General features: G+C 34.1%; 1 protein-coding gene across 5 annotated transcripts in view; it reads right to left on the reverse strand.

The window, feature by feature from the left end:
* Positions 1-15531, reverse strand: part of KMT2E (lysine methyltransferase 2E (inactive)) — a 96684-nt gene that overhangs the window by 24474 nt on the left and 56679 nt on the right. For all 5 annotated transcript variants that reach the window (XM_061198456.1, XM_061198453.1, XM_061198454.1 and 2 more), the window contains 7 exons: positions 13824-13882; positions 12740-12912; positions 9121-9159; positions 4163-4393; positions 3914-4044; positions 2464-2581; positions 1331-1440 (listed from right to left, as the gene is read on the reverse strand). In XM_061198456.1, the coding sequence (XP_061054439.1) occupies positions 1331-1440; positions 2464-2581; positions 3914-4044; positions 4163-4393; positions 9121-9159; positions 12740-12912; positions 13824-13882 (861 nt within the window). The remainder of the gene's footprint in view (positions 1-1330; positions 1441-2463; positions 2582-3913; positions 4045-4162; positions 4394-9120; positions 9160-12739; positions 12913-13823; positions 13883-15531) is intronic.

A 15531-nucleotide genomic window follows, 5' to 3' on the forward strand; every position in this document is an offset into this window, starting at 1 on the left:
AATATATAAAAGGATCTTTGGGCTCTTAAAATAATCATGGAAAATGGTAATTACAAATATAAAAAGATACTATCTCACACAGATTAACATCGATTTTTAAAGTACAGTAAAGAAGTGTTGCAAGGAAGTAAAGCTATGGGAGTATAAACTGGTCATTCACCCACGTCTGGTAAAAACTGAGGCTGTACACATTCTACAACCCAGCAATTCCACCTCTAGGTCCCTGTCATGGAGAGAACATGTACACATGCAGCATTTTTTGTAAATCTAAAGGTCCACCAACAGTGGAATGGATAAATGCCATCAGCAGTGAAAATAAATGAATTAGAGCTACACATAACAAAAGAACTGAATCTCACAAAAGAATGAGAAAAGATGAATGCAAAATAATACAGATTATAATTTCCATAAATTGTTAAAATATACAAAACTACTCAATACTATTTAGAGGCATCTACAGACAGAGTAAAAATGTTAAACTCATAAAAATGTTAAACTCACCAAATTAAAGATGGCAGTTATCTCTGGTAAAAGACAAAGGATACATGCAATCTGGCTGCTAAACATATGGGCCTTTAATGGATAATGTTTTGCTTCTTAATTTGGAAATGAGGCACATGGACTTTTTTTTTTTTTTTTTGGCCGCACGGTTCATAGGATCTCAGTTCCCTGACCATGGATTGAACTCAGGCCACAGAAGTGAAAGCACGGAGTCCTAACCACCAGGCCACCAGGGAACTCCCTACATGGACTTTTCTATTACTATATTTTACAGTAAAATTTTTAAAATTTAAATTGCAGTTTCTCTACTCAGAATTAACTTTTCTTAGTGTTAATTAACTCTTCTTTAGTGTTTCAGAACAACAGTTCTCAGAGTTTCCTTGTACAATCTCCAACAAACCCTTTCAATTTATACTGCAAAGAAACTTTGGCACAATTTCTTTTCTTCTGAGGGGCAGTAAGTGAAATTATCCATTTCTACTGATTAACCAAATTAATTGAATGAGTAAAACTGTACACTCTACCTAAAATACAAGAAAGAAAAGAAGGAAAAAATTCTCACATAAACGAGGTCAGTATTGCTCAATTAGGATTACTAATTATTATACTATGAGCATTACATTACAATAATAAGAAAAGTTTGGAAGAGCAAAGCAACCATGCTGTAATGGAAGCTGATATCAGAATGCCTGTTTCCAAGTATTTTTAATTGCCTAGTGGTAAATAAAAATAAAAAGCTAAAGAAGTAATGACAATACCTACATTTTTATAAGGACACTAAGGAATTATTTCAAAACAACAGGTATCATATTTACAGACTTGAACTTACCAATTCCCATAGTCAAAATCAAAGGCAATAGTAATTTCAGTTCCCTTTGGAATACTTTGTATAGAATAAATGTAAAGATGTATGGTTCCATCCTCAATTTCATGCCTCACCTGTTAGTTAAAAGAATAATTTTATATTTCCATAAATAGTTATATATCTCTATAAATTATTTTCTACCTTTAGAAGCATCTCATCTTGCAATTTTGAAAACTATTCTTTTCAAAGTAATTCACAAATACAACATGGAAAATATGCCATTAATTACAAGACTTGTACCTAAATCAGTGGTTATCGACTGGGAAGGAGGTACACATCAATGCAAGTTTGATGCAGGCTCTAGGAGCATCAAAAAGAAAATAACTCTATTTCATCAATTCTATGGTGCATATTTTTTCCCCTTTTAAAATCTGTGAAATTGGGGGTTTTACAAGTGATGGCATCTTTGATTTAATGAAACGCATTAATGGTACAGTTTATAAGTATACAGTTAAAGTATAGTTTAACACTATACTTTTCTGTGATAATACACTGTTCTAGGTACTCTACATGTATTAACTCCTTTAGTCCACATAACATCTTTTTACAGATAAAACTGAAGCACAGACAAGGTTACAAAGCTAGTAAGTCGAAAAGAAGACATGAATCTGTAAGTCTTGCTTCAAAACCTACACTCTTAACTGTAACATTATATAACTAGAAAACATTTATTCTGGTATGTGAAAAACAAAACCAGAAATATTATTTTATACACCACTTCTAAAACATAATTTTATAAAAAATTTTATACTAGCACATATAAAATCTACTTTAGTTTTTCAGCTTTGTCATCTACCTTGATCAAATCAGAGCATATATTTGACTCATAAACAGAGCTTCCAGAATAAACAGAGAAGTCCAGTATTTTCTCTTACAAGTAACATCACAATTTCTTCAACGCTCAAAGTAACTTGAGACCTCACAGCCAGTTATCACCTAAATTTTCGTAATGGAAAGATGTTGGGCAGTATAAAATGCATCAACAACTAAAAACTGGTGGTCTGTTTTAGGCCACCAGACTTTTTCGTGCTTAATTTAATACTCAGATTCCACACACTCCCTACCCCTGCCTCCCCAAAGGATTTCTATAAGCTTACCTCTGCATTTGGTGTACAAGAACGCCTAATGAACCGAGCTTCATTCCCAAAAGTCCTTGCATCAACACACATTTCTAGACCATGAAATTTAGAATAGAATAAAACAAAAGGGTATGGTCTACAAAAAAAGAAATGCATTAGAAACTATTAACATTTTGAATTTAAGAAATTTCTGTAAGACTCATATTAAGTAGGGAGGCCAAGATTTGAATATACGCAGTCTGATACCAGAACCCATTCTTAACCACTAGGCTAATTCATGCTAATAAGATTTTTACCTGCTCCTATAACCCTACCTAAACCAAAGGTAATTAATTCAGGTGGGAATTCAAATTTACAAAGAATGATAAAAAGGGAGTGACTACTGCCTTTACATAAGGATTCATAATGAGATGCCATTAAAGTTCCTATCAGTGCATTTACGTGTTTGATTTATAGCACTGTTTCAGATCAAATCTGCTAAACGAAAGGGAAAGATTCTTGTGTATCTTTCATAACTTAAGTAACTCAGTTATAAACAATACGAAATATTTTAAATAATTATAGTATATAGGCTGAGAATGTTACTTCCCTAGAGATGCAAACATATTTCTAGACCTCAGGGAAGCGATGGCTATCACAAGATCACATCAATTCCCACCCCGAAAATCACAAACGATAGAAGAGGGCTCCAAAGTCCTTCCAGTACCAAGAAAGTCGGAGTTGAAAGTGGTGACAATAATGTAAGACCAAATCTAACATCCTCTGATAAAAGATGGACGTGGTCACCAGTGGTCTTTGCAGGTTCTAGCAATTATAAGGAATTAGGAAAGGTCCTAGATGGAAAGGGTTCCTTATAATCTCAGGTAATCAGAGTTTTTCATTAATGTCCACCTATACTGCTACAGTTTATCTTTGAAGTAGATTGTTTTAGGAGTGTCAGCAAGATAGGGATGGGTAAGAGACTAAGGAATAGGGACTTCCCTGGTGGCGCAGTGGTTAAGAAGCTGCCTGCTAATGCAGGGGACACGGGTTTGATCCCTGGTCCAGGAAGATCCCACATGCCGCGGAACAACTAAGCCCATGTGCCACAACTGAGCCTGTGCTCTAGAGCCCATGAGCCACAACTACTGAGCCCACGAGCCACAACTACTGAAGCCCGCATGCCTAGAGCCCGTGCTCCGCAACAAGAGAAGCCACCGCAATGAGACGCCCGCACATAGCAACAAAGAGTAGCCCCCGCTTGCCACAACTAGAGAAAACCCACACATAGCAATGAAGACCCAACACAGCCAAAAATAAATTAATTAAAAAAAAAGAGACTAAGGAATATATCTGCATCTACAGTTTTAAATATTAAAATAATCCCTTAGAAAACAAAATACACATAAACAATAGCTTTGTGCTTAAAATAGCCAAAAATTCAATACTTAACTACAGAAAACTAACATGGAGAAATAAATGAATATACCTCTTAAAGAAATATCCATTTGCTTCAAACTGTTCTCTTAACATAAACTTCCCTCTGTATTCAATGATAAGTGCATCAGGAGGCAAATCTTTTGCAGATTTCAGAATTTTCTTATTTTTTTGTATATGGCTCTACAATCAGAGAAAAGTTGAGATTAACTAAAACCAGACTGCTTTCAGTCTAAGTACTTAAGATATACAGTAGAAAAAGGTTTTTGTTTTATCATCTCTTGGCAAATGATATATTTACCTCTACAGGAGGTTTGAAGATCAAATTATTGGTATTCAAATCTGATTTATTTATCTCTTTTTTGTCATTTCCGTTGCCCAGTCTCAGAGCTATTCTTTGTGCCTCCCTCTGAACACCCTCACTATATTGGTTATTATTTGCCTCTTCATATCGATCCATCCATGCTTTGATTTTTGTCTCCCATCCAAAATTTGAACCATCAGATGAAGGATCAATCTCTGGAGCTGAGCCCTAAAATCATAGCAAACTAAGCATTAATATCTGGATTTTAAGTATTTACACATACACACACACACACACACACAAAATATGACAATCTATATAAAAGAATATAATATAAACCAGAAATAATGATAGGCTTTCTAAGTTGGTCCTACTAGGGAAAAAAAAAAAAAAAGACCATAAGTGAGCAGCTTAATACATTTTTATACTGAGGCCAGACACACGAGTTGGAAAACTGAAGGAAGCAGAGTTAAGTTGAATAGCAGAAATTTAAGCTTCACTACTGTAGCCAAATGGGGGCTTTCAATAAAACTGAAAATACCCAAAACTTTGGAGTCACTGTCAGCTAACGGTTAAAAAAAGATAGCGTATAATAATTTTTTTGAGACTGCCAGTATCTACTCTGTACTCACAGTTCTATTTAACCAGAATAAATTTGCAATTATTATGTAAACTATACATACTGCATATTAAGTATAAACTTATTTTCTGATATAATACTTCAACTTTTAACATGTTTTATAATAAAAATATACTTTGATATCTTAATTTTGTATAATTCCAAGATCTATAATCAACTGTCCACATGATAAATTCAACATGAGAATAAAATGTCTCACAAAATAAAGACCTTAAGCTTAAGTGCTTGCTCCCTCCTCATACCCCCTATTAAAATCTGTAAGATAAGACTGCTAAATGCCAAAATGCAGCAAGATGTTTTTTGGTCCATCTCTTAGACTAATGAAAATAAAAACAAAAATAAACAAATGGGACCTAATTAAACTTAAAAACTTTTGCACACCAAAGGAAACCATGAACAAAACGAAAAGACAACCTACAGAATGGGAGAAAATATTTGCAAACAAAGTGACCAACAAGGGATTAACCTCCAAAGTATACAAACAGCTCATGCAGCTCAATATCAAAAAAACAAACAACCCAATCAAAAAATGGGCAGAAGATCTAAACAGACATTTCTCCAAAGAAGACATACAGATGGCCAAAAAGTGCATGAAAAGATGCTCAACATCAGTAATTATTAGAGAAATGCAAATCAAAACTACAATGAGGCATCACCTCACACTGGTCAGAGTGGCCATCATCAAAAAATCTACAAACAATAAATGCTGGAGAGGGTGTGGAGAAAAGGGAATCCTCCTATACTGTTGGTGGGAATGTAAATTGGTACAGCCACTATGGAGGACAGTATGGAGGTTCCTTAAAAAACTGAAAATAGGGGGCTTCCTTGGCGCAGTGGTTGAGAATCTGCCTGCCAATGCAGGGGACACGGGTTCGAGCCCTGGTCTGGGAGGATCCCACATGCCGCGGAGCAACTAGGCCCGTGAGCCACAACTGCTGAGCCTGCGCGTCTGGAGCCTGTGCTCCGCAACAAGAGAGGCCGCGATAGTGAGAGGCCCGCGCACTGCGATGAAGAGTGGCCCCCGCTCGCCGCAACTAAAGAAAGCCCTCGCACAGAAACGAAGACCCAACACAGCCAAAAATAAATAAATAAATAATTTAAAAAAAAACAAACAAAACAAAACCTGAAAATAGAGCTACCACATGATCCAGCAATCCTACTCCTGGGCATACGTCCTCAGAAAACCATAATTCGAAAAGATACATGCACCCCATTGTTCACTGCAGCACACTATATACAATAGCCAGGACATGGACAACCTAAATGTCCATCGATGGATGAACGGATAAAGAAGATGTGGTACATACATACAATGGAATATTACTCAGCCATAGAAAGAACAAAATAATGCCATTTGCAGCAACATGGATGGATCTAGAGATTGTCAGACTGAGTGAAGTAAGTCAAAGAGAGAAAGACAAATGTCATATGAGATTGCTTGTTATGTGGAATCTAAAACAATGGTACAAATGAACTAATTTACAAAACAGAAATAGAGTCACAGATGCAGAAAACAAACTTATGGTTTGGTTACCAAGGGGGAAAGGGGGGAGGGATAAATTGGGACATTGGGATTGACATATACACACTACTATATATAAAATAGATAACTAATAAGGACCTGCTGTATAGCACAGGGAACTCTACTCAGTACTCTGTAATGACTTAAATGGGAAAAGAATCTAAAAAAGAGTGGATATATGTATATGTATAACTGATTCACTTTGCTGTATAGCAGAAACTAACACAACATTGTAAATCAACAATACTCTAATAAAAATTAAAAAAAAAAAAAGAAAAAGAATGCTAAATGCCAAGCAGTGAAAAGTTACCACCTCTCAATAGGTTTTAGGAAATAAAAAGGGAATCCGTTTCTCATTGGAATGCAATTTATAGAAAGGCATAATTACCACACAGTTAAAAAGTTTATTAAAGCCTGGACTCCCTGAATTAATTATCTGCAGTCTTAGGACGAAAATCAATTAATGCAGATAACAAAAACATATATCTTATCGATAGCATAATTCAAATTTATAATGGATTTAACACAAGAAGTTTCAATTTAGTTGTTTGCAAATGCTGTTCATCAATTTTTCTACAGAACGGAACACCTTTATGAGAAGATAGATTATTTCTATGATGTGTACAACCTACCATAACTGTGAAATTTTAAAATCACATATAGATTTCATGAAAATTCTTATATATGCTGTTAGACATGTACGTGTGTATGGTAACACTTACTAAAATTTACCATCAGTCCACCTTCCACATAAGTAACTAATCTTTATTACAAAAAGTATTCTTTTCTATAATGAAACAAACTATAGTAAGTTGCTCAACTATTTGATAGGGGTAGGTTTCTTTTACCAATTGATCTTTTATGGAATTATATATTCTACATTATAATGACCACTTGATAAAGAACAGATTTTTATACAAATATGAAACATCACACATTTTTTGGCCTTTATTTATTTTTATTCTTTTTTTATTTTTCAGAATTTTCTATAGTGAATATGGCTTATATAATACAAAAATGTTTTTCAAATACTATATACAGACACAAAAGTTTACAATCACTTTTTTTACTACCCCTTATTTATTTATTTATATACTGAGGTATAATTGATTTACAATATTATATTAGTTTCAGGTGTACAACATAGTGATTCAAAATTTTTTATTGATCATACTTCATTTAAAGTGATTATAAAATATTGGCTACATTCCCTTTGCTTATTATTACTATCCTTGTAGCTTATTTATTCTATACATAGTAGTTTCTACCTCTTAATCCCCTAACTCCATCTTGCCCTTGTCCCCTCTTCCCCCACTGGTAACTACTAGTTTGTTCTCTGTATCTGTGAGTCTGTTTCTATTCTATTTATTCATTTGTTTTATTGTTTAGATTCCACATATAAGTGATAATATACAGTATTTGTCTTTCTCCTATATGACACTACATATTAAGGTTTTCATCAGCTTTATTAAAGAAATCTACTCAGTTTTTCTTTCTTTTTTGCTCTCCTTCCCCCCCCCCACAAAAAAATCCTCTACTAACTTGGTTTCACTTCAATACAGCTCTTCTGTATCTCTTGAGCCTTTTTAATATGACAGAATTACTTATTAGAAATGTAATGATCTTAAAGACATATTCAAGATAAAGAAAAAATTTTCAAAGATGAACAAAGCATTTTTCAAATTTTAATTCCTTAGTCACTTCTTTACGTAATAAATGAAAATATTTCAGTTAAGTAAAAGATGCTCCTTCCTCATTAAGCCTGCTATTCAGATTAGATAAAATGGGAAAAAAGGAAAACCACTGGAGTATCAATAGTTCCAACAGCTTAATAAAAAACCTTTTTCCAGACCTCTTCATTCTGGTGTCAGAGAAAATCCCATAAATACAAGTTTAACATAGTAAATATAAAACCCCCAACTTTAACATACACAGAACATTTTATAAGACTTTGGACTTGCAGTATGCTGAGTGACACCATGTATTAACATTCTTAAGAAAGAGTTCCAAAATTATGCAAGAATAATCATTGGACAGCTGCTTAATGATCTGTTTTCCAGGAATGTGGAATAATTAATAATTATTACACTTTATACTATGGGGACAACAGATGTCTTCTAACACGCTTCCCACATCCTATTTTAATATCTGGCAACTTGAGATACTCATTCTCCTTTACTACCTAACCTAGAAAGTTAGAGTAACACTGTATAGTTGACCTCCGTGATCCAACAGAAACCTATCTTTTAAGGGGAGGCAGAGCTGGGGGGGCTTGCTTCTCTCAGCAATCTTGGCATCTACAACATTGAGGATGTATTCTAATTAATTCAAGGCACAAGTGACTCATCCGTACTTACACGGTGAATCTATGGTGATTTTATAATATTTTATAACTACTGACGACTAAATCACTAGAATTCCAACTCTGCAAAAGAGCAAAATTTCAAATTCCAAATATTATTTCCCATTTCTATGTCTAGAATACTAGTGGTACTGGAGACACGGAATACAATGATAAATCAAAATTTTTAATTTTCGTATTAGAAATTTTACTATTAGAAATTACTTATATATCTCCTTTTGTTTAATGTTTTAACAGTGCTAATAAACTCCAAGAGTAGTATATTAACCCAATTATAATTCTCTATGGTCCCACTTCTGGTAAAGATAATAAGTAATAAAATGACACAGAATGAAGACAGCATAATTTACTTTATTATGAACAAGCAACCACTTAGTAAATTCCTAGATATTTGACAACTGATAATAAGGGCTTAAATTTAATGTGTTTACCTTAACTCTTGATGATTTCCTAGATCCTTCACGAAAGGCCTGAAATAACATGGAATTCTGAGTTAGTTTCTTAAAAACTGGATATAATTAGTATTTAAAAATGAGTTCACTCAAGCTTTTTATTGAAGTCGCATAAATAACACAAAATATGGTAATAACCAATATAGCCAGAACTAGGGGAATGTTGAAGTAAAGTCATCTACTAGAACACTATACTACTATTAAAAATAAATACAGACTATGTAATAACATGAAAATATGTATAAGATACAATGCTAAGAAAATTTCTAAATTATCTGTGTGCTCAATATTACAATCATGGAAAAATATTTGATAAAAGTTGGAAGGTATTAAAACTACTGCAGTAGTTTTAAGTCATGAGCCAAGTTTTGGGGTGGGTTAAAATAATTTTGTTATTACTTTAATTTCTAAGTCAACTAGCGAGTAATATTTGAGCACTTACTAGTAGGGACTCAAATTATAAGCACTGTGGTGAAAAGAACTGTACTTACTCACTAAATATTGAATGGGAGCTCTCTAATCTGCCAAGTCCTAAAGTGTTATTTAAGACTTACTTCACCACTCCACTCCCCAAAGTGTAAACTCTATTTCGAGAGACTTACGAACACTAAACCTAGAGTAAGCAATATAGTTCCTAATTTATTTAAGTTCCAAATTTGTGTGCAGACTATACGTTGGAAGACAGCAAGTTTTATTAAAAAGAGGAGGAGGAGGAGGAGAAGGAGAAGCAGCAGCAGCAGCAAAGAACCTTCACGTAAAACACAGAAAAAGAGCCAGGACTACGGAGAATAGATATGTTCAGACAGATGGACAACTGAAAGAAATACAATTCTGGTACTAAAGAAATATGAAAGAAGGCACGCAATAGGAAGAAATATGTCGCATTCAAAGAAAAACTAATATACCGCGCTTGTTACCTACTGAAAATACTTACGACGTAAGACTGGCTAAAAAAAAATGTAAAAGTAGGTCATGAAAGTCTTATTTAAAAAGTCGCATTTTAAGATTGTGACTTAAATACCGTATGTTCTTCACTATGATGGAGGAATCCATGAAACACCTCTGAGCAGAGAAGGGATATAAAAACGATATTTACAGAAAATGTCAGAACCAAATGCAGAATGGACTAGAGTAGAAAGAGGATAAAGTTGGAGAAATTAAAGAAGATATTACTGTACTGCCAAGAGGTAATGAGGGCATAGACTGGGTTTATAGAAGCAAAAAGGAAGAAAAATAACAATATATTGAAGAGACATTCCCAAGGAAAAATCAATAGTGCTTTTGACAATAAATCTGAATGTCAAAGACTAAAGATGACTTAAAGATTTTTAAACCTGGATAATGGCTGTGCTGCTGAAACAAAAGAAGAATTTGAACTATGATGAAAGAAGATGCAAGTTTGGTTTACAGAGGAAACACTGAAAGAAAAATAGAACATTCATAAGTAAGTAATATGTGCTGACCATAGTTTTATGAAAAAATTAATATCAAGTTTGAAAAATTCTTCTCAAGTAAAATCGGAAAATTTTAAAAATTTAAAATCCTAATATATGGGTCACAATACACAATCCATGTCTTTAACAGTGTTAACGCTTCATGCCAAAGCCCTGAATTGCTAAAACACCAACCAACAATACCTTAATAGGGTTTTATGAGTATTTTTGAAATGACATCTGTCCAGAATGTCTATTGTTAACTCCATTCACATGTTTAACAGTTAGCCATAACAACAGGCTGAATAAAAAGCAAACTTAGATATATCCTTTTGCTATATATTTTTAACTACATATTGCCCCCAAATAATAGTAAAAGCTTAACAGTAAAGCAAACTAAATCTTTTATGCCCAGTTCCTAGATTACTTTTTCTAATCCTTATCAACTATTACTAACTTAACATGAGAGAAAAAAATTCTTTTTAAATATACAACAATATTCTGAAACAAATAAGATGTGCTCCAAGACAGAACTGATTCATTTTAAATAGCCAAAAGTCATTCCAGCCAGAGAAAATGCAAAATCTATGTTTTATTTAAAAAGTAGATTTGTAAATCTAGATGACCTAAAAATAGAACTACACAAGGATAACGTTTCCAAGTAACTTTTATACAGTAAACAAAGAAGGCATAATTGGAAAGCAGTAGACGAAAAAATTAGGTCAATACCTAAACATGACTTCCTATATTGTAAAAAGCACTTAATAGACAATCACTTTCTCTGCATAAGTTACAATCTGAGATGAGGAAGATAATGATAAAATAAAGCAAAATGTGCTTAAGTGCTGTAATAATAGGTTCAAGTGCCATGATGAAATGCAAAGAAAGATCATCATAGCAAATTTCATCGAAAAAAGTAGTGCTTTAGATGGGCCTCAAAGTAGAGTAGGAGTTTAAAAGATAAAGATGGAGAAGAGAATATTCTAAACAACGAAGGGAACAGCTTAAGTAAAGATAACATATCAGAAATCAGAGGTAGAATTTGGTAATAGTTGTCCAGACTGAATAAAATACAGGGAGAAGAATAGCAAAATTAGAGAGAGACACATATTTGAAGACTGCCAGAATCAAGACTTATTTTAAACAGGGAGGTGAAATTAGAAAATGAAAAATGTATTTAAAAGTACATGCTGCCGGACTTCCCTGGTGGCACAGTGGTTAAGAATCCGACTGCCAATGCAGGGGACACCGGTTTGACCCCTGATCCGGGAAGATCCCACACGCCGCGGAGCAGCTAAGCCCGTGCGCCACAACTACTGAGCCTGTGCTCTAGAGCCCACAAGCCACAACTACTGAGCCCGCGCACCTAGAGCCCGTGCTCCACAACAAGAGAAGCCACCACAGTGAGAAGCCTGCGCACCACAATGAAGAGCAGCCCCCGCTCGCCGCAACTAGAGAAAGCCTGCGCACAGCAACCAAGACCCAATGCAGCCCCCAAAATTAATTAAATGTAAAAAAAAAAAAGTACATGCTGCCTATTAAATAACCAAATAATATCATGAAGAATTACTCAAAAAAAAAAAAAAAGATTTTATACCTAGGTATAATTTCACTCTTTAATAAATATATAGTCATTATGGAAAGTATCTTTTACCTTACATGACAAAAAACTTCATTAGCAATTACAACAAATTTATAAAAAAGTGGCTTATAAATAGTTTTCTGCCATCATATCCTGGTGATATTTTAATACAAAAATTTAAGTGAGAAAAATCTAGATAGTAAGAAATTCAACAAATGTGGAGCCTTATTAAAATGATTAAATATGATTCAGAGACAAACAGCTATAAACAACCATTCACAATCATTATATGCTCCTCTACCTGTTTATAAGCTATTAAAAATTTAGAACTGTTATTTCTGTTTTCTAAAACAACAACCTTCACTAAATCTTATTTTAGATTTTGCATTTCTATGACTAGTCTCATCAGAGTGATGATTTAAAGCAGTTTGCAAACATTTTTCTCTACTCCATTTCAATCTTTAAAACACATTAAAAATTTTAAATGAGTTTGATTAAGCTTAGATCCTGCTACCATCTCTAGCTACTATCCATTACTCCTACCACTTCCTATCTACTCATCTTCAAAATAGGAAAAACTTACTTTTTTACATTTTGAAATGTTTTGTTCTTTCTCCCCACTTTTTTTCCTTCTTTTATCATTAACCTTGGAAACTCTTGAAGCAGTTAAAGTAATCGATGTCGGGGTATGCTGAAATGCAGTATATAATTCCACAGGAACCTCATCACCACTCTCAGTTGCACTGGTATCACCATCTTCAAAGGCAAAATAAAAATTATTGCACAAGTAATACTTCTCCTTCAAACAATAAAACAGCATTCCACATGACAAGCTATTATTCCCCCATCTTTCTGAAGAATAAACTTTTTTTTTCACTTCTTCACTCAGTAAGACACATTTAAATGCAAACTGCAAATATATTTCTCATATGTTAAACTAGAAAGGATACAAAATCTGACAACACACTCAGGTGGTGTGACTGTGGGAAACAGACACTTACAAACATAGCCAGTGGAAATTCAAAATTCTCTATGAAGGGGAATTTAGCTATATCTAGCAGAATTCTATATACACTTATCCTCTTCACCCAGCAACCCCATTTCTAGGGATCTATCCACAGATAAAATGGGAAAAGTACAAAAAAACCCTTATCCAAGAGGGTTTCATGACGTTACTATTTGTAATAACAAAAACAGTGGAAACACCCCAAATGTCCATCAAACAGTTCAATAAACTATGGTTATTCAAAACCAGTTGTATTGGTGGCAACATGTTTTATAAGCCAAAGTGAAAGTTTAGCATATGTTACAACTTCAAATCCTGTTCCTAAAAATGAAATAAACACTATTCCACATGATCAACTAACGGATCACCATCTTTCAAAAGAGCAAACATATTTTACTTCTTTAAACCAATAGGTTACCTATGTGCAAGAAAATACGGATGATTTTAGATTTTTATTTATTTTCCGTATTTCCTAAAATAAATACATTATTGTTCTATAAAATCTGTAAAAAAGAGTATTTAAAATCTACACTTGAGATTGTAAATTATATATACAATCAACGTTCATTAGCAAGGAGTTTACGTCTGACTAAAAAACATGCAGGCCACTTATTCTCTCAATCATACTAAAGTTAATTTAGTATAGATCCTTTTCACCCACCTGACATATTTTCCCTTTTCCGGCGTTGTAGTAGCACCGCCCTCTCTTTATCCAAACTCCTATATTAAAATATTAACATGATTATTTATAAACTTTCATAAATTTAGATATAAAGCAGATCTGTTTTAAATGTGATAACCTTTGTAATTTCTCTAATGTTCTTATTGAAAAATGAACAGTATAAAATATATGTACTATCACTTGCCTTACAGTTTAGATTTGATCTAGCATAATTAGCAGTAGATGCCAGTTAAGTGACTCTGTTGTGTTAAGAAAATCATTTTTTACTTTGGAAACTAGTACTTTTTTTTTCCAAACTGAAAAAAGCAAAAAGTCTGGGGGAAAATGTTAGCGTAATTATTGCATTATTACTATTTGCCTAAATTATTTCCAATTTTGAAATAATAAACACTAAACATTTAACAATTAAGCAAAATATTTCATTAACCTCCCCCAGCCTCCACTCATGAAGTACATCATCCATAGTAACTGTTTACTTGCCCCTCTCTCTGCCCCCAAAGCGTTTTCACTGTCTAAACTTATTAGTCGGGCTTCCCTGGTGGCGCAGTGGTTGAGAGTCTGCCTGCCAATGCAGGGGACATGGGTTCGAGCCCTGGTCTGGGAGGATCCCACATGCCGCGGAGCAACTGGGCCCGTGAGCCACAACTGCTGAGCCTGCGCGTCTGGAGCCTGTGCCCCGCAACGGGAGGGGCCGCGAGAGTGAGAGGCCCGCACACCGCGATGAAGAGTGGCCCCCGCTTGCCGCAACTAGAGAAAGCCCTCGCACGAAAAACGAAGACCCAACACAGCTAAAATAAATAAATAAATAAACTTATTAGTCTAAACGTCAAATAACTAGATATAGTTCTTAGATGCGAGCTGAGATGGGAGAATAAGAGCTTTAGACTGAAATACCTACTACTCAGTAATAAGACTTGCCTTAATATCTAGTAGGACATAAAACTATCCTAGCATCACTGATAATTCTAGTTATCACAGAACAATAAGCAGATATCACTCAAGTGACCGTCCTCCCTAATGGTCAGTTTTTAAGCAACGCTTACTGAAAATCAGATATTTACCCCATGATTAAAAAGAAAAGATTTAAATATGTTAAAAAAAAAACACAACTATCTGGAAAAAGGCTAATAACTATTATAAAGTGAAACAAAATCAAAGAAAAACCTCACTCATACAAGGATGTCCACTCTCACCACTCTTATTCAACATAGTTTTGGAAGTCCTAGCCACAGCAATCAGAGAAGAAAAAGAAAAGGAATCCAAATTGGAAAAGAAGAAGTAAAACTGTCACTGTTTGCAGATGACATGATACTATACACAGAAAATCCTAAAGATGCCATCAGAAAACTACTAGAGCTCATCAATGAATTTGGTAAAGTTGCAGGATACAAAATTAATGCACAGAAATCTCTTGCATTCCTATACACTAACAACGCAAGATCAGAAAGAGAAATTAAGGAAACAATCCCATTTACTGCAACGAAAAGAATAAAATACCTAGGAATAAACCTACCTAAGGAGGCAAAAGACCTGTACTCAGAAAACTATAAAAAACTCAAGAAAGAAATCAAAGATGACACAAACAGATGGGAGAAATATACCGTGTTCTTGGATTGGAACAATCAATATTGTGAAAATGACTATACTACCCAAAGCAACCTACAGTTTCAATACAATCCCTATCAAA

The sequence above is a fragment of the Eubalaena glacialis genome, chromosome 8 (genome assembly GCF_028564815.1).
Source record: "Eubalaena glacialis isolate mEubGla1 chromosome 8, mEubGla1.1.hap2.+ XY, whole genome shotgun sequence".
Lineage (NCBI taxonomy): Eukaryota > Metazoa > Chordata > Mammalia > Artiodactyla > Balaenidae > Eubalaena > Eubalaena glacialis.